Below are 22279 nucleotides of genomic sequence, written 5' to 3'. Positions count from 1 at the left end.
GCCAGGACCGGGTGCGCTACTACACGCGGCTGTCGCGCGACCTGCAGCGTGCCATGTATAATGAGAGGGTGTCTGCCGCCAGGACCGGGCGCGCTACTACACGCGGCTGTCGCGCGACCTGCAGCGCGCCATGTATAATGAGGGGGTGTCTGCCGCCAGGACCGGGCGCGCTACTACACGCGGCTGTTGCGCGACCTGCAGCGCGGCATGTATAATGAGGGAGTGTTTGCCGCCAGGACCGGGTGCGCTACTACACGCGGCTGTCGCGCGACCTGCAGCGTGCCATGTATAATGAGAGGGTGTCTGCCGCCAGGACCGGGCGCGCTACAACACGCGGCTGTCGCGCGACCTGCAGCGCGCCATGTATAATGAGGGGGTGTCTGCCGCCAGGATCGGGCGCGCTACTACACGCGGCTGTCGCGCGACCTGCAGCGCGCCATCAAGAAGGTGCTGTGGCGGGAGAACGTGGGTGCGTGGCTCGACTACGACTTCGTCAGCCGCCAGCGACGCAACTACTTCTACCCGTCGAACCTGGCGCCGCTGTGGACGCAGTCGTTCGACCGCCGCGACGCCAGCCACTACGTCGAGCGGGTGCTCGAGTACCTGGAGGACGTGAACATCCTGCGCTACCCGGGCGGGATCCCCACCAGCCAGGAGCTGACTGGCCAGCAGTGGGACTACCCCAACACGTGGGCTCCTCTGCAGGTACTTCTGTAACACTTAGGCGGGTATTACAAGACACAGACTTTACCCGTGAACATCGGAGAGCGTACCAAGCGTGCTGCTGTGCTAAATTAAATGTTATGGTATCGAATCTGTACTGGAATACATTTTGTACACTTTGATGGTTATAACAAGAAATAATCGCAACTTAAATAATCCTTGAAAATAACACAATTTAATTCGTACGATAGTGCTGCTCTCTCTATTGTATCGACGGCTGCGAAACGTCCGCTAGAATGCGTTGAAATCAGTTTCTATCCTCGCGCAGGGCACCGTTTATTAAAATGGTTTCCGGTTGGTTTCGTTACTGGGTTTCGGTTTAAGACATGTTCTGGAATGAGGCTCGCGAGTGAGGTAACGGTTGTATCCTAACACAGCAACGCTTATTCGCTACCTTTCGCGAACGTCTTATAATAATAATTGTTAATAATAATTATTATTTTCCCTTTTTTTTACACTTTGTTAACAATATTCACTTAATTAACCAGGAAATTTAGCACTCACGAAAGCAAGCTTGTATGTGAGTGCATCTAGTCACTTCAAATTACATGCGGTATTTTGACGATTGTAAACATTTGTAAATTTATAATAACTGATTAATAAATATATAAAATTAAACCTAAGAAACCTTACATTAGTTTTATAAAGATGAAAGTTAAAAAGAGAAATTTATTAAAATGCAATATAATGTATAAACGAAAAATGTATTAATTATAACATTTTTACATGAATAAATGAAAATATAATTCAATTAAAATTAGTTTTTTAAGTAAAGTACAGGTACAAAGTTATAACAATATATAAAACTTACTTAAATACTAAAGCCATCACTTCATCAGTTAAATTATCTAGCCAAATGTACACATAATTTTTTATTTGAAAATAATTTTTAGTTTTTAGTTTTCCAGGAATACCGCCCTTAGGCCTTTTCTACAATGGCAAGGAAACGGGGGCGGAACTCCCGGAAAGTTTCACTATCGCGTCTGCCGCTTCCGCAATGTACGGAAACGTAACAAATGGCAACCAAAGGGAATGTATTTCCAGGTAACGAAATATTAATTTATTTAAACAAATTATTTATACTTCGTGATCAATAAATTAGGTGTAATTTACATACATAACAAAAATAAACCACAAAGTAATAATAGAACAATATGCATTAATTTATGTGAAAACATTTTTAACGTAATTAGAACATAAACAAACGTTGCTAACACCGCAGCTTGTATTTGTCGCACGTTGCAACGTATACGGTAGAGCTCAGAATTGCATACGAGTCCGACTCCGTCTTAATATAATGTAAACATTTCAACACGAGTTCCGGGCAAAACTAAATTTTCTGTCAACGACTGTCGAATCCTGCTGAATAAACACGATAAACACGGAGCCCGCCGATCACTTTCAAGAGGTTCCTACTCCCGACTACCACTTATGTATGTACGTACTGCAGATGCGTTTCCAACATTATGGCAAAAAAATTGTAGGTTTTTCGCTTGAGTTCGCTGTGGTGACGGACCATCAGGAATTACGTACCGTAAGATGTGCATGTATTTAACTGCGTAATAATATTGTAAGTTTGTGGGACACTGAATACGGGACGGTGGGGAATGAATCTGCCATTACCCCTTAAGGGCGTGTCTTCTATTTCAGGTCATGATTTTATATTTATATTAATCACTGGTCAACTTTTAGACTTTTTCAATTGTTTAACTTTTACAAAATGAAAAATTTATACAGCGCATCCTTTTTGCATAATTAGCTGCCAAAGTCACATTTTTAACGTTTTTTGGTTATACAAATAAGGAGAATTTAATGTATTGCAGAACTGAAACTTTTTAGGTTTAACTGCAATGCCACTGGCTACTTCATGATATGGTTTGCATTTATATCACGAAAACTCATTTCATGTTTCTTGGCTGTCAAAATAGTAACAAATTTGAGAATTTTGAAATCCCAGATAAAATTAATTAATATTTTCTGAAAGAAATTCAAACCATTTCTTGAAGTAGCGAGTGGCATTGCTGTTAAACATTAAAAAAAAAAAATGGGTGCGTGTACTTATGCACACGCGTGAGAAGTTATACTTCTTTGGCATCATTAAAAAAAAATCGTTGTCTGTAAAGTCGGTTTACGGACGATAGTTTAAAGTGACAACGTCATAACAAAACATTGATGAAATAATGATTGATCCAGAAGAAAAGGAAATATCATATTCGGCCTGAGACTGAGTCGTAATAGGTTTTTGCAACCAAACCAGTTAGGCATTAAAAATATTATATTCTACGCTAACCGCAAGCCCACGAGGCCATACTTAAAAAAAATGTAGTTTCAGATGTTATATACTTATATATTTATAAAAAAAAATTTCATAAATGGAGAATAATATCATTTCGTTTTTATAACACGATTTAATAACAAATACGCATCCCAAATACACAAAACTTATTTATAATGTGTTACAATATTTTTTAAAACGTTGTGCAAAAGATCCTGGGTGTAATTTGAATTATTATGTGTAACTGTAAAACACCATTGTTGGTTCAATACGTATTTGAATTTTCAACATTACATTTAAATAAACCTACCGATTGTGCTGAAAATCGGTGGACGATCGTTAAATTACATAATATTAATAATTCAAACGACGAAAATATGATTGAAAAGTCAAATCGATGGTTATTCCAATCGAGTGGAAGAGAGATGCCACGCATGCGTACAATGAGCAAACAGGACACATCCGTAGTGGGACATCCGTAGTGGGACACTTTTTCGTTTGTACAGCCGGCGTTCATCGATTTATTAGACGTTGTCACGTCAAAAATTGTTTTTAATTGCTTGCAAATTATTAATTACAATAAAATTATAAAAGGGCTGGAAAAAGAGTCAACACAGTGAATAAAGTTCAGTTTAAATTTGAAAAGTTAAATAATTAAAATTTATAGAATAATAAAAATATATATGACATAATTTGTACTAAATATTATAAGGTTCCTAATTTTAAATATTTATTATTGATTATTTAATACTTTAAAAGAAAATGAATAAATTTAATAATAAATTCAAAAATTTTATTTAAGTTTATCCATTATAAAATAATTATTATTTTCTTAATTTAATAATAAATATTAAAAATTAATAGTTTTATTTGATGTTTTATTTTAATTTTTATCACAAATTTTTTATTAAATGTTTTATTAAATTAATTTCTTTATTTTGTAAATATCAAATAACCAATTATAAATATTTTACATTAATAATTTAATAATATTTAGTATTATTTATATTAAATAATATTTTCATTCATACCAATAAATAATACACACGGATATTTAACCTCAATTATATTGGAGCACTTGAAAAAGTATAAAGGCACAATTTTTTTACTAATATTTATGAATAGTAAATAATATTAATCAAAATATTCAATTTAAATCACTACTGAATATAATTTATTAACACATATATAATTCGCACTTGTAAAACTAAAACACGTGTTGTGAATGTAGAAACTAGAAACATGTTAATAAATAATATAAATATGAAAACAGTGATCAGAGGCGACGAGCGTGCCAACTTGCGCGACTAATAGAGGTTCTACTTCTATTTTGTTGGTAGATTTTTTTCGAGACTTAATGAACGGTTTAGCGGGCAGCTTCAACCTGTTAATTTTGTGTTACAGTGATGCACGCGCATCTTAAAATTTCACTCTCATCATTTTTTTCATTACGCTCCTAAGGAAGTATAACTTCTAAAAGTTTCATTTTTTTAATAAATTAAGTTATCTTTATTTGTACAACTCAAAAACGTTAAAAATGTAACTTTGGCAGCTAATTATGCATAAAGTATGCGCTGTAAGTATTTTTCATTTCGTGAAAGTTAAACAATTGAAAAAGTCTACAAGTTTATCAGTAATTATTGTAAATATAAAATCTTGATATGAAATGGGAGGCACCCCCTTAAGTTAATTAACCGTCCCAGAGTTTACCATGAGCGATTTCGAGAAACCGTACAAAGCAGAAATTGTAGTGAATCATTCGGTTCTCTTCCATAACGGGGGTTGAAATTTTAATCTTTGTGCTGCCCTCGCGCGGTGAGAACTCTGGTGATAACATTTTATAGCATGTGCCATGCCATGTAACTTATCTCAAATTTGAAAGCTCTCAGAAGTAGCACCAGGGATACTTCCATTTCCCCAAATCTCACTTGCAAAGCAACGCGTGATGTTTGTTCACGAAAACTGGCAGTGACACGAAGCATAGTTTAGAAAATATGTCTACAGAACAACCTCGATGACAGACTTGATGATTTCGCTAACTGCATTTTTTGCTGGCGACAGGTGACCTGATGTTCTATTCTTTCTGAAGTGTGGTCCAATTAAATTTTTTTAATTCTACTTAAGAGGCCACTCCAGTGTTTCAGGGGCACTACGAAACCCGCGTTAACCTCATAAGATTCAATGATATTTTCATTTTGCTTATAACTTATTAACTAATATAGATTTCGAAATGATGCTTGCTTGATATGTAAGATAACGATGCTCTTATCAAAGCCCCTTTCTTCAAAAACGTGCATAAATTATGGTTTTATACTAATCTTTACTAATATGCATAAGTGTATTGTCTAGGTTTGAACCATAATTTATGCACGTTTTTGAAGAAAGGGGCTTTGATAAGAGCAACGTTGTCTTACATATCAAGCAAGCATCATTTTGAAATCTATATTAGTTAACAAGTTATAAGCAAATTGAAAATAGCATTGAATCTTATGAGGTTAACGCGGGTTGCGTAGTGCCCCTGAAACACTGGAGTGGCCTCTTAAATACCAAAAAATTGTCTCATTTAATTAAATGTTTCAGAAGGTGACTGTCAGACGGATGGGTGACTAAAGTACACCAAAAGCAGATGCGAATTCAAATCTCATGCGAGCCATCGTGTCCAAGCACCCAAACAACGCATGGTAGTAACTTTTCTGCCCAGAGCAACTCTTCTCCTGTAACACCCTCTTTTGTCCTGTGTTCTTTACCTGCTTGCTTAATTCATGCCATATTACAACCCGTATGGCTGAACCCAGGGTTTTTCCTGGGCTCAACGTATCTAGTTATACTCTAAAGTTAAGATAGGGGAGTTAGTCACGATATCAATTGCTGCCACGTCTGGCCATCCCTCAATTTAAGCACATGGTTGAATGCCCATCATGATAAAGCGCATAAGCTTCGGCCTGAGATGCGCATTTAGTGTTCCCTAACCTAAACCTTTTCCAACCCAGTACTTTTAGATTAGGTGAGGTTAGCAAGAAACAAAATATTCAGAACAGCAGATCGTTGGTACTTCTATTGAAGGTTTTCGGAACTGAGACAAGTTACGTGGCACAGACTATAGTAGTGTGTCCGCCGCGAGCGGGCCCCGAATAAGTAATTTAAAAAAATCTGCGGTGAGTGTACTGGCAAGCACGCATTTTCAGTCGACCGACACAAACCACTCTCCGCCGTACTGGTTTCAAAACAATGCGACGGAGGCAAAGAAAACATTTGACTTGGAGTTTAGCGGATTCTCTAAAATATGAATAAACTAAGAGATGGATTAGGAAAAGAATCCTACTCTTCACTGACCCTCAATCTGACCCCGAACGTATCCAAAGTCTATGAATCGTTCGTGTAACTTTCTGGTCAGTAAAACAATCCTTTTCGGCACAGCCTACAGGCGTAGGTAGATTTCGAAGTACCTACCTATTTATTCTGGAAATGTTTTGGAAAATTCAATAAACTCCTGGAACATTTTAAGAACTTAATGTAGCCTATATAATATCCTTTAAGGTTCGCTAGTATTAAAAAAAAAGATGGATTTAACATTTTCTCATATTTCATGCAGCAAAAATATTCTTAATGTTTTTAACTTAATGCATCCAGCATGGAATGTCCTAACTAATTTCGTATTATTTCTACTAAGGTAGGTTTCGATCTTTAAGCATTATTCTTCATCCCTTGCACTAATACGTGGTCGTAACTTTTTTTGGGCAAAGTTTTAAGGTCACATTAAGATGGTTATTAATAAATTCTGATGAATTTGATAATAAGAAAGTTTTCATTTTTTTTTATTTCAACCTCTGTTTTACGGTAATAGTTCGATTCATCAAAAAATGGTTCAGTAAAAGATTTAAGATAAATTTTAGGCGTTTTACAATCAATTATAATGAATTCGATTCTATATTTATTTTTAAAAATTTATGACATTTTGTCTTTCGAGCCTTGTCATTTCCACCTCTTGCAGTAATGGTTTGTGTTATCATAAATAGTTTGTGTTATCATAAATAGTTTGAAAAAAAGTTTTAGGTAAAAATATTAATATTTACAAACAATTTGAACAGATTTGATAGTGTACCTAATAAGAGAGTTATGATTTTTTAAATTCTACCTCTCATTTTTTCAATTCCTTTCAGCAATGGTCTGTCTATTTCAAATAGTTTCAGGTAAATGTTTTAGATAAAAACTATAAGAGTAGGTGTATTTGGTTCATATGGGGACAGGGGAGGGGGGAGGGGGATTCGGGGATTCGAGGCGGCCATCTTGGATGACGTCACTTCCAGCGGCCATCTTGGATTACTTCACTTCCGGCGGCCATCTTAGATTGCGTCACTTCCGGCGGCCATCTTAGATTGCGTCCCTTCCTGCGACCATCTTGGATTACGTCACTTCCGGCGACCATCTTGGATTACATCAAGTCCGGTGGCCATTTTGTTTTCTACAACATTCCTCTATTTTGAGTTTCGTCCGCCATCTTGAAAATCTTTATTTATTATCCGATTTTAATGAAAAAAAATTTAAATTTTAAAAAATTAAATAATCAAAATTTTAAAATAAAATTAAAAAAATATTATTTAATAAAATTTTAATTAAAAACCTACGTATCGAACACCCCACTCCTCTAAATTACAAGTACATCATCTAGCACCCCCACCCCTCTGTTACAATGGCATCGTCATCGAACACCCCACTCATTCATATTACAATTTTTCATTACATCCACCATCTTGGAAAATCATAATTATTAACTTAGAAAATCAGGGAAAAAAATATATACCATCGTTGTCTGCTGGAGGGACCATCTTATTTAGTGGAGACTGCCATCTTGATTTCATCTGATGGATGTCGTCATCGGCTGTAGGTTTATAAAGTATGTTAGTGTATGTAAGGTCGAGTTACAATTCTCTACCAACATTGTTATGAACCTTATAGACCAAAATCCACAGAATCCACAAAATCCACAAAATCCACAGTCATTTTGTTGTTGTAACCGACAGTTTTTTCTTAAAGTCTTATCACTTATAGGTTTTAACTAAAATATATGTTATCAATACTATCGTTGTGGATGCGTTAGTTAAAGTAATGATAATTTAAAAAAAAACATTTATTACTCCATCTTAGCTGGCCAAAAAATTTTCAGAGTCCTAACTCACAAGTAATAATCTCTTCTCATGTTTGCGTACACGTGTTTTAAAGCTGCATGGAAGCAGATATTTTTAATGTCTGCGTTCAATTTCACTTTTATAAACAAGTTCATGTTTGCGTACATGTGTTTAAAAGCTGCATGGAAGCAGATATTTTTAATGTCTGCGTTCAATTTCACTTTTATAAACAAGTTCATGTTTGCGTACTCGTGTTTTAAAGCTGCACGGAAGCAGATATTTGTAATGTCTGCGTTCAATTTCACTTTTATAAACAAGTTCATGTTTGCGTACTCGTGTTTTAAAAGCTGCATGGAAGCAGATATTTTAATGTTTGTGTATAATTACATTTCACCATTCTGTAAGACATTTATAAGTATCAGTACCTCGTGGGATATAGGTTCTATATTAAAAATAATAAACAATATGTAGGTAAAATTGTATTTATTAAATTAAGAACATATTTTACACAACAAAAATGGAGCAAAAACAAAAACTACACATAAAAAAACTGAAACTTTACAACAAAAATGGAAACTATAAATCAAAAACATAAACTGTACAGCAAAAACAGAAAAACTATACAACAAATGGAAACAACTACCAAACTGCCAAACTATTTAAATCAAAAACTATTTACAGAAAAAAAAATTATTCGCCACCTCCAACATATCCGTGGGGTACTGTGTGGATACCATCTTCGCAGATCAGCCGTTTGTCGTCCTCCCACGTTATGGCCAGCTTATTGCTGTACTCAGTATAGAGTATGTGCTGATGGGAGCGAATTGCTCTAACGCCTGCCCTCATTGTGCGGTGGTCTTGCAGGGCTTCCAGGTAGTCATCGAATGTTATGTGGTTTTTGACCACACATCGCTGGATGCCCTTGGCCTTTTTCTCGCTCTTACCACCACACCTGTAGGCGTAGAGTTTGGCCCGTAGGCTTACAAACTCCTCCATCACTTCTCCCCCACATTCATCTTTGAATTTACCGACAACTTTCTTGTTGATGGGGGAGAAGCATGGGTGGTCGGAAGGGTAGCAGCTGGTGTCGAATTTAGCCATCAGTGTAGGGTCGGCTTTGAGGTCTGAGTAAAAGTCTGTTGTCTGGATCTCATACACAAAACTGTCTGTATCCATATACATCAGGTGAATATTGTCATGGTAACGGGGTTTCATGGTATTGTAGTGGAAGTCGTACATGAGAGTCTTTGAAAGATCTAGTACGGCCAGTCCGGCATAGATCGGCTTGTCGAAAATGATGGTCTCGTGATTAAGGTGGACTAGAGACAAATTCGGTTCGTACATTGTACGGTCCTTGAAGGACGGACGACACACCAACTTCTTGAACCTCTTCTCAGAGCACACCAACTCCATTTTGAGCCTCCGCCTTTTATTTTCCATCAGTTTACCAAATGTCGAGTTCACAGCGAGCTTAAAGAACTCCTTCTCGAACTCGTTGGCTGCTGCTTTCCGCTTGTTGGTATTCAGCCGAATATAGGGCTCCAACCATGCCGACTGCTCAAACTGCAGGACTCGATGTATCTTAGTCACTCTCAGCCCATGAGATACCGCTTGCTGGAGGTTTTTGTAGTGGACAATGTAGTGCTCTTTATTTTCAAGTGTTGTCATCAACTTTGATTGATTTGAGCCGGGCGGACACTGATTTATGGGGAGAAATGGCAGGTCTTTATGACTTTCATGGAGCTCGGGAGGGTACTCCACATCACACTCAATAATGTAGCCTGTAGGAGAATCATCTGGGACAGACACGACATCAATTGATGTGTCTGCCCATTGGAAATGCCGAATTGGAAGCGGCAGAGACATCGCCCACCCGTACAAATTATTTGCATCAATGTACTCCAGGAATGTGGATGGCTTGGATGCATCATATGTCTCAGGTATGTAGGAGTTATTGGCTACGCAATGACGTTTAATGCTTTGCGCTACTCCCCCCCTAATACCAGTCTCCACAAACATGTACATATCATAATCGGTAAGAAGCTCTAGCTGTACGCCTGTGGTTCGAAGCATCGCATCGAAAGCGAACCCTGGACAAGAAACATAGTGAGACGAATCTAGGCTGTATGTCTCCAAACATATGGAACGGAAATTCTCGAATACATCCGCCAAAATCAGGACATCTGTCTTTAGATACAAGTCAGCGTACTCCCCCAAAGTAGCACACTGAAACTTGTCCCAGACTTTCACTGCATGAGCGTACTCCATCTCTGAAATCATGGAATCAGTCAGACTATTGTAGAAATCATCAATGGATGGAAGACGAGTATCATCTAGTCGAGCAAAAGAATCCACAAAATCATACGGGAAGACACCCTTGCGGGTAACCAACTCCAACTCATCAGGCGCGAAAAACTCAGTAGTACTTATAAACTTGTCTGCAGGCAAGAACTCAGCGAGCGAAGCAAGACCCCGACTCATAAAACGGAACGTATCGACAAACTGAATGCTGAACTTATCATGTAACTTCTTGGATAAAGTTATCAGCTTCTCCTCTGAATTCGGAATGATGAAGATGTCTTTACTATCATACCCCAACTTCCTGATAATGAAGTTCTGATCGTATGCCAGGTTGTGGAAGAACACAATCAACTTTTTCGGTCTGCGCCTGAGAAGGTTGCAGTCATTACATGCAGGCCCAATAAATTCGCCGGTGAAGTGATTGTGGTCACGAACATTCTTTACAGTTCCTCCGAACTTTCCTCCACAGTAGCAACAACACCTTGCTTGCAGAAAAGCAGTGTTTTGTGCATGTGTGAGCGGAGTCATAGGAACAGACGTAGAAAATATTTTCTGTACGTCATGTCCAATCTCCACAATGCGGGATATGAACTTATCCTCTGCGTCACAACCGCGATACAATTCAGGCTCTGATGGAAGTGCTGAAGTGAGGTGTGCAGGAATGATGGTATTATCAGCTTTCACGTAAATACAGTAGCTGTATGCTTTATGCTTTTGGTACTGCAGCGTGTATGACTCATCAGTATTCGGGTGACATGTATGGATTTTCTCTAGAATAGCTTCAAAGTCGCAATATACCACGATGGGCATCTTATCACTGTGATGGAAGTTTTTGAACTTCAGAACAGGTGGCTGGCCGTTTTGATCGGGCGATGGCATCTCCATCCTAACAGCAGCATGCTGTTTGCAGAGCTCACGGTGTTTTTCCAAACACTGAAGACCAGTGAGCCCGCTAACCCTACCCCGATCATCGTAATGCTTGAAGCATCTTTTACAAACATGAATAGCATCATGATGTGTAGTGATTTGGGACCGAACCAGAGCAGAAAAATTAGTGATGTAGGTGAAATGGGATGAATCGTCATTGACCAAGAGCAGAAGATCGAAATGATGTTCTTTTTCTTCAGGAGCGACTCGTGCAGGAACAACATTCAGATTCTCGTCGATACTGTAGATGTTGATGGAGACTCCGGGGTTCTGTTTTTCAAACAGTGGTATTTGCTTGATTGGAGTAGGGAAGTCAGTGTTGTTGAAGTTGAACATCCCCTCCAAGTCATGGTAGCGCTGGTTGACACGTTCAGGATGCTCACCTTCCACGTACTTCACAAGAATCGACCACTTAAAGCACATGTGGTCTTCGAGGTTTTGCGGATTTATCACTGCGTATTTGTCTTTGATGGAAGTAGGTAATTCGATGTAGGAGCTGGCACGGAGTGGATCAAGCTTGTTGATTCTCAACTGTAGTCGCTTAACGGCCGACAAAGTCCATCCGGACCCCTTACCCATGTAGTCTTCCTCCTCCTTGCAGATCTTAGAGATGGACTCGGTAACTGCCTCCTCCACCTCATGAACTGCGTAGAGGGGGACATTCATGGTTTTGAAGGCCCTCTTGTCTTCACAGGCATCTACGGGTTTTTTGTAGGCGCACTCGAGCACGATATTGAATTTGAGAGCTCCGTTCTCTTCAATCTCCTCCACAAGTTGGTTGATTATTTTGTTCTTGATGGAGTCCAGGTACGTACAAATATCCTTGGCAGAACTTGACGTATTTTCTGCCACGTACGTCTTCAAGTTACCCTTGAAACCCACTTCGGAGGTGATGAAGCCGTGGGTATTGGCCAAACCAGTCCCGGTCACCACCTTTGTTCGGCTGGTCGAAGGCTTGGGCGTAACTGCAGGCTTAACTGCTACCATCCTCTGCTTCTTTGTTGGAGGCGGAGCAGGCCCCTTGCATACCTTGATGTGGGCTTTTAACTTATCAGCCCTGGCGAACTCCTTAGCACAGTTGTCGCAGGTATGTGATATGCGGTTTGGGTTAAGACCGCAAGCCGACTTCTCATGGCGTCTTGCAAAATCAGCACGGGCGAAGGCCTTGTAGCAGAAGCTACACCGCATGCCTGATGTCGTAGCGACAGCTCCAGCACATGATGCAAGGTGCTGCTGCATCTTATCGCTGCGTGCGACCATCTTTCCACATAGGTGGCACTGTTGGTGGTCACGATGCTGGTTCTCAGCACACTGACGCTCGTGCCGGTAGCGGTTGTGGCCTGCCGTGAATGTAGCAGAGCAGAAACGGCATTTCTGAACGGTAGACGCCATCATCACGACACTCGGTAGACTGGTCTCAACGTACGGAACACACAACGGTAGCTCGACGCACGGAGAACTATAACAAAAGAATTAAGAATACAATGTAGCTAGATGTTAACACGAAAAAGTTGCAAACATAACCTCAAAACTCTATCCCTCAAGCTTATTAACCTAAACTGATAGCAATGTAACTAAATAAAAAAGTTACAAACATAACCTTAAAGCTCTAGCACTCAAGCTTACTAACCTAAACTACTAGTAATGTTACTAAATAAAAAAAGTTGCAAACATAACCTCAAAGCTATTCCTTCATGTACAATCCTAAAAATGGTAGAATATTTAAAGTACCTACTCATAAAAGTTAAAGCTGAAAAAGTATTCAATGTTAACTCAAAATGATTGATTACATAACCTCAAAACTACACTAATGCACAACTCAAAAATGCTAGAATATTTAAAGTACTGTTAAAAGTTTAAGCTAAACAATTCCTGGTTACCCATACATAAGTGTACAGAGAAAAAACTAGCTATCAGATAACCTACGAAAAAGCTGAGAAACATAAAAATATTAACGAAACATGTAGCATACCTCAGAAAACGATGAAGTGGAGCTGCAGAAGATGATGTATCGGTGGCGGTAGGAATCGTGGTAGCAGCGAAACTCACACACGAACTAGCTCACTCAAACTCCAAGAACACAATGAAGCTCCGACAGTTAATCCTGGCCTTTTATAGCCTCGGACCTGCCTGTTCTTGGAAAAACATTAGGAACAGAGTATTTCTGTTGTATCCGCCAATAGGAATGTAGTACATGGAAGTACCATTGTCTTCGGAAAAACCCAGCATGACTCATGTGCATGTCGTAGCAGGTCTGTGAGTGGTGGTGGTAGAAATGTAACCTGACAGCCAAACATGGGAAACCACACTCGGGTAAAACCACGAATGACCTAGGTGATTAGAGATTAGGGCGCGAGGCACTGCCTGCATCGTGACTCATCACTCAGGAATGTCATCTCACAGTGTCCAGGGGACCCAAACAATAGACTTGACCGTGCATGTCACAACTGGTACATTAGTCCGCGACTTTGTGGCGCCATGAGGCGCTCATGAATGTCTGAGCCTGCCACCAACAGCTCGTCAAAGTGTCATCACGAAGCACTCGAGCTGCAGTCATGACGCGCATGCTACAACAGGCCCGTTAGTCACCGACTTCGTGGCGCCAATCTGACACTCGGGTAGACAGGTAGCTAAATGGTAATACTAGTAATGCAAGGAAATAAAAAAAATCGGGTATGTTTAATACATTTATTAAAAGTAAGAACACATTACAAAACTAAAACATTAACAATTTATTCTACATTTATTATGACCAACATTCGTTTATAAATTTTTAGCATTTCATTGCGAACAATCAGTTGAACATCCACAGAATGACACATTTTGCTGATGTTCCAGGAACAAACCCTTTTCACAAACATTTAAGGAGACTTACCTTAAGCTTTCTTTTCATTGGTCAAATAAAACATCTCCCTCTCTTCCCCTTTTACAATGATGCTGCTTCACCATTACGCTAAAATTCTGCAAGACCAAAAAAAAAATATACTTCCCTTAAACCTTACGGTAGAAATTTCATCCTAGGATGCTGTTACTGCATCTAGAAATTAAAAATTATATTATCTCATACAGGTTTTATTTACATGTTAGGCTTAACCATCCTACCACACACACACACACACACACACATGCGTGCGCATGCGTGCACTGAGATGAAATACATACTTGCCCAAATAATGTACTTTTATTTACAAAGGCAACATATTAAAACACATAATATTTAAATTTTGTGTAGATTGGATGGTACCAGAAACCATACTACAAAACGAGCGGACAACACTTGATTCTTTACTATGATTGGGCTGACGGATTGCCTCTGGAATGCCCTTGTTACCTTCAACGACTCAGAATTAATACTTTTATCCATCAAAAAACAGCAACAGTTTAACTAAGCAAACATACACCCCACACCCCTCAAAAAATTGTTATTACACAAGGCATTATTTACATGGTAGGAGACCGCACATACGAAGTGCGAAGCTTCAGGTTAGAAATATTGATTAAAATAACTACTAAAGATGCTAATTTGTTTATGAAAAAATTGCACATGAAATACAGACACTTGCTTATTTACACACACATACATACATACATACATACATACATACATACATACATACATACATACATACACCCTGCATGGCTTCAGAAGTAAGTACGATATTTTGAAAACCACTCAAGACTTACATCTGTTTATGAAAAGGAGCTAAATATTAAAAAAAATTCAAAGTTAATTTTAGAGATGAAATATCATGTGCAAGTCCTTGCATGCGAGAAGATTTTATTACGCAATTATCTTCATTTTCCCCAAACCATAGGTCTGATGTCTGGATACCACACAAATCCCACACCTAACATATGCAATACGAGATGACTGCACGCCAGTCCAAGCCCCTGCGCTTAGAGACGAATCTGCACTAGAAGCGTTAGCAAGCATTGCAATTATCTAGCTTCACTAATGCAGATTCACCTCTGACTAGGTAGACCTCCTGAAACAGTAAACATAGGACGGTGAAACACACTAAAATAATGCATTTCAAAATAATTGAATAATATAAAACACTGCATATTTCACGAAAATCACCACGCAATTGACAGCCCTTTCAGTCACAATTCTGCGAATGCTATCACAGAATGCTAGATTTAGAAAGAAGGGATCATTCATTCCTTCATTATGGAACAAAGTAATACATCACATGAAGAGAAACAAAAAAGGCACACACTTCGTTCTTAGACTCGTGCCGCCTCCTTGACAGAGAGAAAAGATTGTACACATAAAATAGTATATATTTCATTTCCAGCGATGAAGCTGTACTAATATCACCTTGACAAGCTTAGATGATCTAGGGAGAGATAAAGTAAATATATTAACAAAAAAAGTCGATAAAATTCATTTACAAACAAAATACTTAACATTCCTTCGATTACATATTTTTCTCAATTTAATAAATGAGAGAACACAAACATTTGCTTAAATCACTATTTATCAATTTTAAACTCTCTTGTACATCAGGAAAAAATATATTGTATCATTCATTATTAGTTGTAATGTATAAAATGCAAAACAGTTTCTTTGTGGGATGTGGAATGCTCACTCACCATCTTGAAAGTTGAAGTTTCTCATATATTTGGATGTATAGTAATCAAGTAAGTAATAACATTTGGTGGTATAATATCCGTCTGATTAAAGTTTATTTGCTAACATGAATTCACAAATTAAACGAATCTCTGAGTACATTTGCTTATCTTTTTTAAAAAAAAATGCACAGATTGATTGTTTTATCATGAATAACCAGGAGCACACTAAAAAAACAAACGAAATTCTCGCCAATAATAACCAACAGCACACAAACAATAAAAAAAAACCATGTGTCAGTAATAACATGCAGCATGCGGAGAAAATCACCAAAATATTGTCAAGAATAACCATCAGTACATGTAGAATACCAATAAAGTCTTAACATGAAAAAGGCTGAAATGCACGGAGAAAATCATCAAATGCTCGTCAGGTAAAAAAAGCAGAAGCACATGAAAAAAAACCAACAATATTATAACACAGTAATGTTGAAGCACACGTAGAAATCTATCGAAATTTCATGTGAAAAAATAGGAGCACTCAGAGAAAACTATCAGGGAGAAGATTAAAAACTCATAAATTATCAATTTTTTTAAAAAAGTTCTATTTAAATCCTGCTAGAACTCTCATGTTGCTTAAGCAAAGAGTTCACAAGCCGAATTGTGAACTCTCATGTTGCTTAAGCAAAGAGTTCACAAGTTGACTTGTGCTAGAACTCTTTGCTTAAGCAACATGAGAGTTCTAGCAGGATTTAAATTGAACTTTTTTAAAAAAATTGATAATTTATGAGTTTTTAATCTTCTCCCTGATAGTTTTCTCTGAGTGCTCCTATTTTTTCACATTAAATTTCGATAGATTTCTTGGTGTGCTTCAACATTACTGTGTTATAATATTGTTGGTTTTTTTTTCATGTGCTTCTGCTTTTTTTACCTGACGAGAATTTGATGATTTTCTCCGTGCACTTCAGCCTTTTTCATGTCAAGACTTTATTGGTATTCTACATGTACTGATGGTTATTCTTGACAATATTTTGGTGATTTTCTTCGCATGCTGCATGTTATTACTGACACATGGTTTTTTTTTATTGTTTGTGTGCTGTTGGTTATTATTGGCGAGAATTTCGTTTGTTTTTTTAGTGTGCTCCTGGTTATTCATGATAAAACAATCAATCTGTGCATTTTTTTTTAAAAAAGATAAGCAAATGTACTCAGAGATTCGTTTAATTTGTGAATTCATGTTAGCAAATAAACTTTAATCAGACGGATATTATACCACCAAATGTTATTACTTACTTGATTACTATACATCCAAATATATGAGAAACTTCAACTTTCAAGATGGTTTCCCCCCCCCCCCCTCCCCTTGAGTTACAGCGAAGCCCCTCTTTTTTTCGATCGTGAGTGAGCATTCCACATCCCACAAAGAAACTGTTTTGCATTTTTTACATTACAGCTAATAATGAATGATACAATATATTTTTTCCTGATGTACAAGAGAGTTTAAAATTGATAAATAGTGATTTAAGCAAATGTTTGTGTTCTCTCATTTATTAAATTGAGAAAAATATGTAATCGAAGGAATGTTAAGTATTTTGTTTGTAAATGAATTTTATCGACTTTTTTTGTTAATATATTTACTTTATCTCTCCCTAGATCATCTAAGCTTGTCAAGGTGATATTAGTACAGCTTCATCGCTGGAAATGAAATATATACTATTTTATGTGTACAATCTTTTCTCTCTGTCAAGGAGGCGGCACGAGTCTAAGAACGAAGTGTGTGCCTTTTTTGTTTCTCTTCATGTGATGTATTACTTTGTTCCATAATGAAGGAATGAATGATCCTTTCTTTCTAAATCTAGCATTCTGTGATAGCATTCGCAGAATTGTGACTGAAAGGGCTGTCAATTGCGTGGTGATTTTCGTGAAATATGCAGTGTTTTATATTATTCAATTATTTTGAAATGCATTATTTTAATGTGTTTCACCGTCCTATGTTTACTGTTTCAGGAGGTCTACCTAGTCAGAGGTGAATCTGCATTAGTGAAGCTAGATAATTGCAATGCTTGCTAACGCTTCTAGTGCAGATTCGTCTCTAAGCGCAGGGGCTTGGACTGGCGTGCAGTCATCTCGTATTGCATATGTTAGGTGTGGGATTTGTGTGGTATCCAGACATCAGACCTATGGTTTGGGGAAAATGAAGATAATTGCGTAATAAAATCTTCTCGCATGCAAGGACTTGCACATGATATTTCATCTCTAAAATTAACTTTGAATTTTTTTTAATATTTAGCTCCTTTTCATAAACAGATGTAAGTCTTGAGTGGTTTTCAAAATATCGTACTTACTTCTGAAGCCATGCAGGGTGTATGTATGTATGTATGTATGTATGTATGTATGTATGTATGTGTGTGTAAATAAGCAAGTGTCTGTATTTCATGTGCAATTTTTTCATAAACAAATTAGCATCTTTAGTAGTTATTTTAATCAATATTTCTAACCTGAAGCTTCGCACTTCGTATGTGCGGTCTCCTACCATGTAAATAATGCCTTGTGTAATAACAATTTTTTGAGGGGTGTGGGGTGTATGTTTGCTTAGTTAAACTGTTGCTGTTTTTTGATGGATAAAAGTATTAATTCTGAGTCGTTGAAGGTAACAAGGGCATTCCAGAGGCAATCCGTCAGCCCAATCATAGTAAAGAATCAAGTGTTGTCCGCTCGTTTTGTAGTATGGTTTCTGGTACCATCCAATCTACACAAAATTTAAATATTATGTGTTTTAATATGTTGCCTTTGTAAATAAAAGTACATTATTTGGGCAAGTATGTATTTCATCTCAGTGCACGCATGCGCACGCATGTGTGTGTGTGTGTGTGTGTGGTAGGATGGTTAAGCCTAACATGTAAATAAAACCTGTATGAGATAATATAATTTTTAATTTCTAGATGCAGTAACAGCATCCTAGGATGAAATTTCTACCGTAAGGTTTAAGGGAAGTATATTTTTTTTTTGGTCTTGCAGAATTTTAGCGTAATGGTGAAGCAGCATCATTGTAAAAGGGGAAGAGAGGGAGATGTTTTATTTGACCAATGAAAAGAAAGCTTAAGGTAAGTCTCCTTAAATGTTTGTGAAAAGGGTTTGTTCCTGGAACATCAGCAAAATGTGTCATTCTGTGGATGTTCAACTGATTGTTCGCAATGAAATGCTAAAAATTTATAAACGAATGTTGGTCATAATAAATGTAGAATAAATTGTTAATGTTTTAGTTTTGTAATGTGTTCTTACTTTTAATAAATGTATTAAACATACCCGATTTTTTTTATTTCCTTGCATTACTAGTATTACCATTTAGCTACCTGTCTACCCGAGTGTCAGATTGGCGCCACGAAGTCGGTGACTAACGGGCCTGTTGTAGCATGCGCGTCATGACTGCAGCTCGAGTGCTTCGTGATGACACTTTGACGAGCTGTTGGTGGCAGGCTCAGACATTCATGAGCGCCTCATGGCGCCACAAAGTCGCGGACTAATGTACCAGTTGTGACATGCACGGTCAAGTCTATTGTTTGGGTCCCCTGGACACTGTGAGATGACATTCCTGAGTGATGAGTCACGATGCAGGCAGTGCCTCGCGCCCTAATCTCTAATCACCTAGGTCATTCGTGGTTTTACCCGAGTGTGGTTTCCCATGTTTGGCTGTCAGGTTACATTTCTACCACCACCACTCACAGACCTGCTACGACATGCACATGAGTCATGCTGGGTTTTTCCGAAGACAATGGTACTTCCATGTACTACATTCCTATTGGCGGATACAACAGAAATACTCTGTTCCTAATGTTTTTCCAAGAACAGGCAGGTCCGAGGCTATAAAAGGCCAGGATTAACTGTCGGAGCTTCATTGTGTTCTTGGAGTTTGAGTGAGCTAGTTCGTGTGTGAGTTTCGCTGCTACCACGATTCCTACCGCCACCGATACATCATCTTCTGCAGCTCCACTTCATCGTTTTCTGAGGTATGCTACATGTTTCGTTAATATTTTTATGTTTCTCAGCTTTTTCGTAGGTTATCTGATAGCTAGTTTTTTCTCTGTACACTTATGTATGGGTAACCAGGAATTGTTTAGCTTAAACTTTTAACAGTACTTTAAATATTCTAGCATTTTTGAGTTGTGCATTAGTGTAGTTTTGAGGTTATGTAATCAATCATTTTGAGTTAACATTGAATACTTTTTCAGCTTTAACTTTTATGAGTAGGTACTTTAAATATTCTACCATTTTTAGGATTGTACATGAAGGAATAGCTTTGAGGTTATGTTTGCAACTTTTTTTATTTAGTAACATTACTAGTAGTTTAGGTTAGTAAGCTTGAGTGCTAGAGCTTTAAGGTTATGTTTGTAACTTTTTTATTTAGTTACATTGCTATCAGTTTAGGTTAATAAGCTTGAGGGATAGAGTTTTGAGGTTATGTTTGCAACTTTTTCGTGTTAACATCTAGCTACATTGTATTCTTAATTCTTTTGTTATAGTTCTCCGTGCGTCGAGCTACCGTTGTGTGTTCCGTACGTTGAGACCAGTCTACCGAGTGTCGTGATGATGGCGTCTACCGTTCAGAAATGCCGTTTCTGCTCTGCTACATTCACGGCAGGCCACAACCGCTACCGGCACGAGCGTCAGTGTGCTGAGAACCAGCATCGTGACCACCAACAGTGCCACCTATGTGGAAAGATGGTCGCACGCAGCGATAAGATGCAGCAGCACCTTGCATCATGTGCTGGAGCTGTCGCTACGACATCAGGCATGCGGTGTAGCTTCTGCTACAAGGCCTTCGCCCGTGCTGATTTTGCAAGACGCCATGAGAAGTCGGCTTGCGGTCTTAACCCAAACCGCATATCACATACCTGCGACAACTGTGCTAAGGAGTTCGCCAGGGCTGATAAGTTAAAAGCCCACATCAAGGTATGCAAGGGGCCTGCTCCGCCTCCAACAAAGAAGCAGAGGATGGTAGCAGTTAAGCCTGCAGTTACGCCCAAGCCTTCGACCAGCCGAACAAAGGTGGTGACCGGGACTGGTTTGGCCAATACCCACGGCTTCATCACCTCCGAAGTGGGTTTCAAGGGTAACTTGAAGACGTACGTGGCAGAAAATACGTCAAGTTCTGCCAAGGATATTTGTACGTACCTGGACTCCATCAAGAACAAAATAATCAACCAACTTGTGGAGGAGATTGAAGAGAACGGAGCTCTCAAATTCAATATCGTGCTCGAGTGCGCCTACAAAAAACCCGTAGATGCCTGTGAAGACAAGAGGGCCTTCAAAACCATGAATGTCCCCCTCTACGCAGTTCATGAGGTGGAGGAGGCAGTTACCGAGTCCATCTCTAAGATCTGCAAGGAGGAGGAAGACTACATGGGTAAGGGGTCCGGATGGACTTTGTCGGCCGTTAAGCGACTACAGTTGAGAATCAACAAGCTTGATCCACTCCGTGCCAGCTCCTACATCGAATTACCTACTTCCATCAAAGACAAATACGCAGTGATAAATCCGCAAAACCTCGAAGACCACATGTGCTTTAAGTGGTCGATTCTTGTGAAGTACGTGGAAGGTGAGCATCCTGAACGTGTCAACCAGCGCTACCATGACTTGGAGGGGATGTTCAACTTCAACAACACTGACTTCCCTACTCCAATCAAGCAAATACCACTGTTTGAAAAACAGAACCCCGGAGTCTCCATCAACATCTACAGTATCGACGAGAATCTGAATGTTGTTCCTGCACGAGTCGCTCCTGAAGAAAAAGAACATCATTTCGATCTTCTGCTCTTGGTCAATGACGATTCATCCCATTTCACCTACATCACTAATTTTTCTGCTCTGGTTCGGTCCCAAATCACTACACATCATGATGCTATTCATGTTTGTAAAAGATGCTTCAAGCATTACGATGATCGGGGTAGGGTTAGCGGGCTCACTGGTCTTCAGTGTTTGGAAAAACACCGTGAGCTCTGCAAACAGCATGCTGCTGTTAGGATGGAGATGCCATCGCCCGATCAAAACGGCCAGCCACCTGTTCTGAAGTTCAAAAACTTCCATCACAGTGATAAGATGCCCATCGTGGTATATTGCGACTTTGAAGCTATTCTAGAGAAAATCCATACATGTCACCCGAATACTGATGAGTCATACACGCTGCAGTACCAAAAGCATAAAGCATACAGCTACTGTATTTACGTGAAAGCTGATAATACCATCATTCCTGCACACCTCACTTCAGCACTTCCATCAGAGCCTGAATTGTATCGCGGTTGTGACGCAGAGGATAAGTTCATATCCCGCATTGTGGAGATTGGACATGACGTACAGA

At 38.7% G+C, this 22279-nt stretch overlaps 1 protein-coding gene across 1 annotated transcript in view; it reads left to right on the top strand.

The window, feature by feature from the left end:
- Positions 1–22279, top strand: part of LOC134538758 (trehalase-like) — a 57192-nt gene that overhangs the window by 13108 nt on the left and 21805 nt on the right. Inside the window, exon 2 of the mRNA XM_063380237.1 lies at positions 391–705. Within this exon, the coding sequence (XP_063236307.1) occupies positions 391–705 (315 nt within the window). The remainder of the gene's footprint in view (positions 1–390; positions 706–22279) is intronic.

The sequence above is a fragment of the Bacillus rossius genome, chromosome 14 (assembly GCF_032445375.1).
Source record: "Bacillus rossius redtenbacheri isolate Brsri chromosome 14, Brsri_v3, whole genome shotgun sequence".
NCBI lineage: Eukaryota > Metazoa > Arthropoda > Insecta > Phasmatodea > Bacillidae > Bacillus > Bacillus rossius.
The sequence above is the reverse complement of the archived record's forward strand: the minus strand, read 5'-3'. Positions and strand labels throughout refer to the sequence as shown.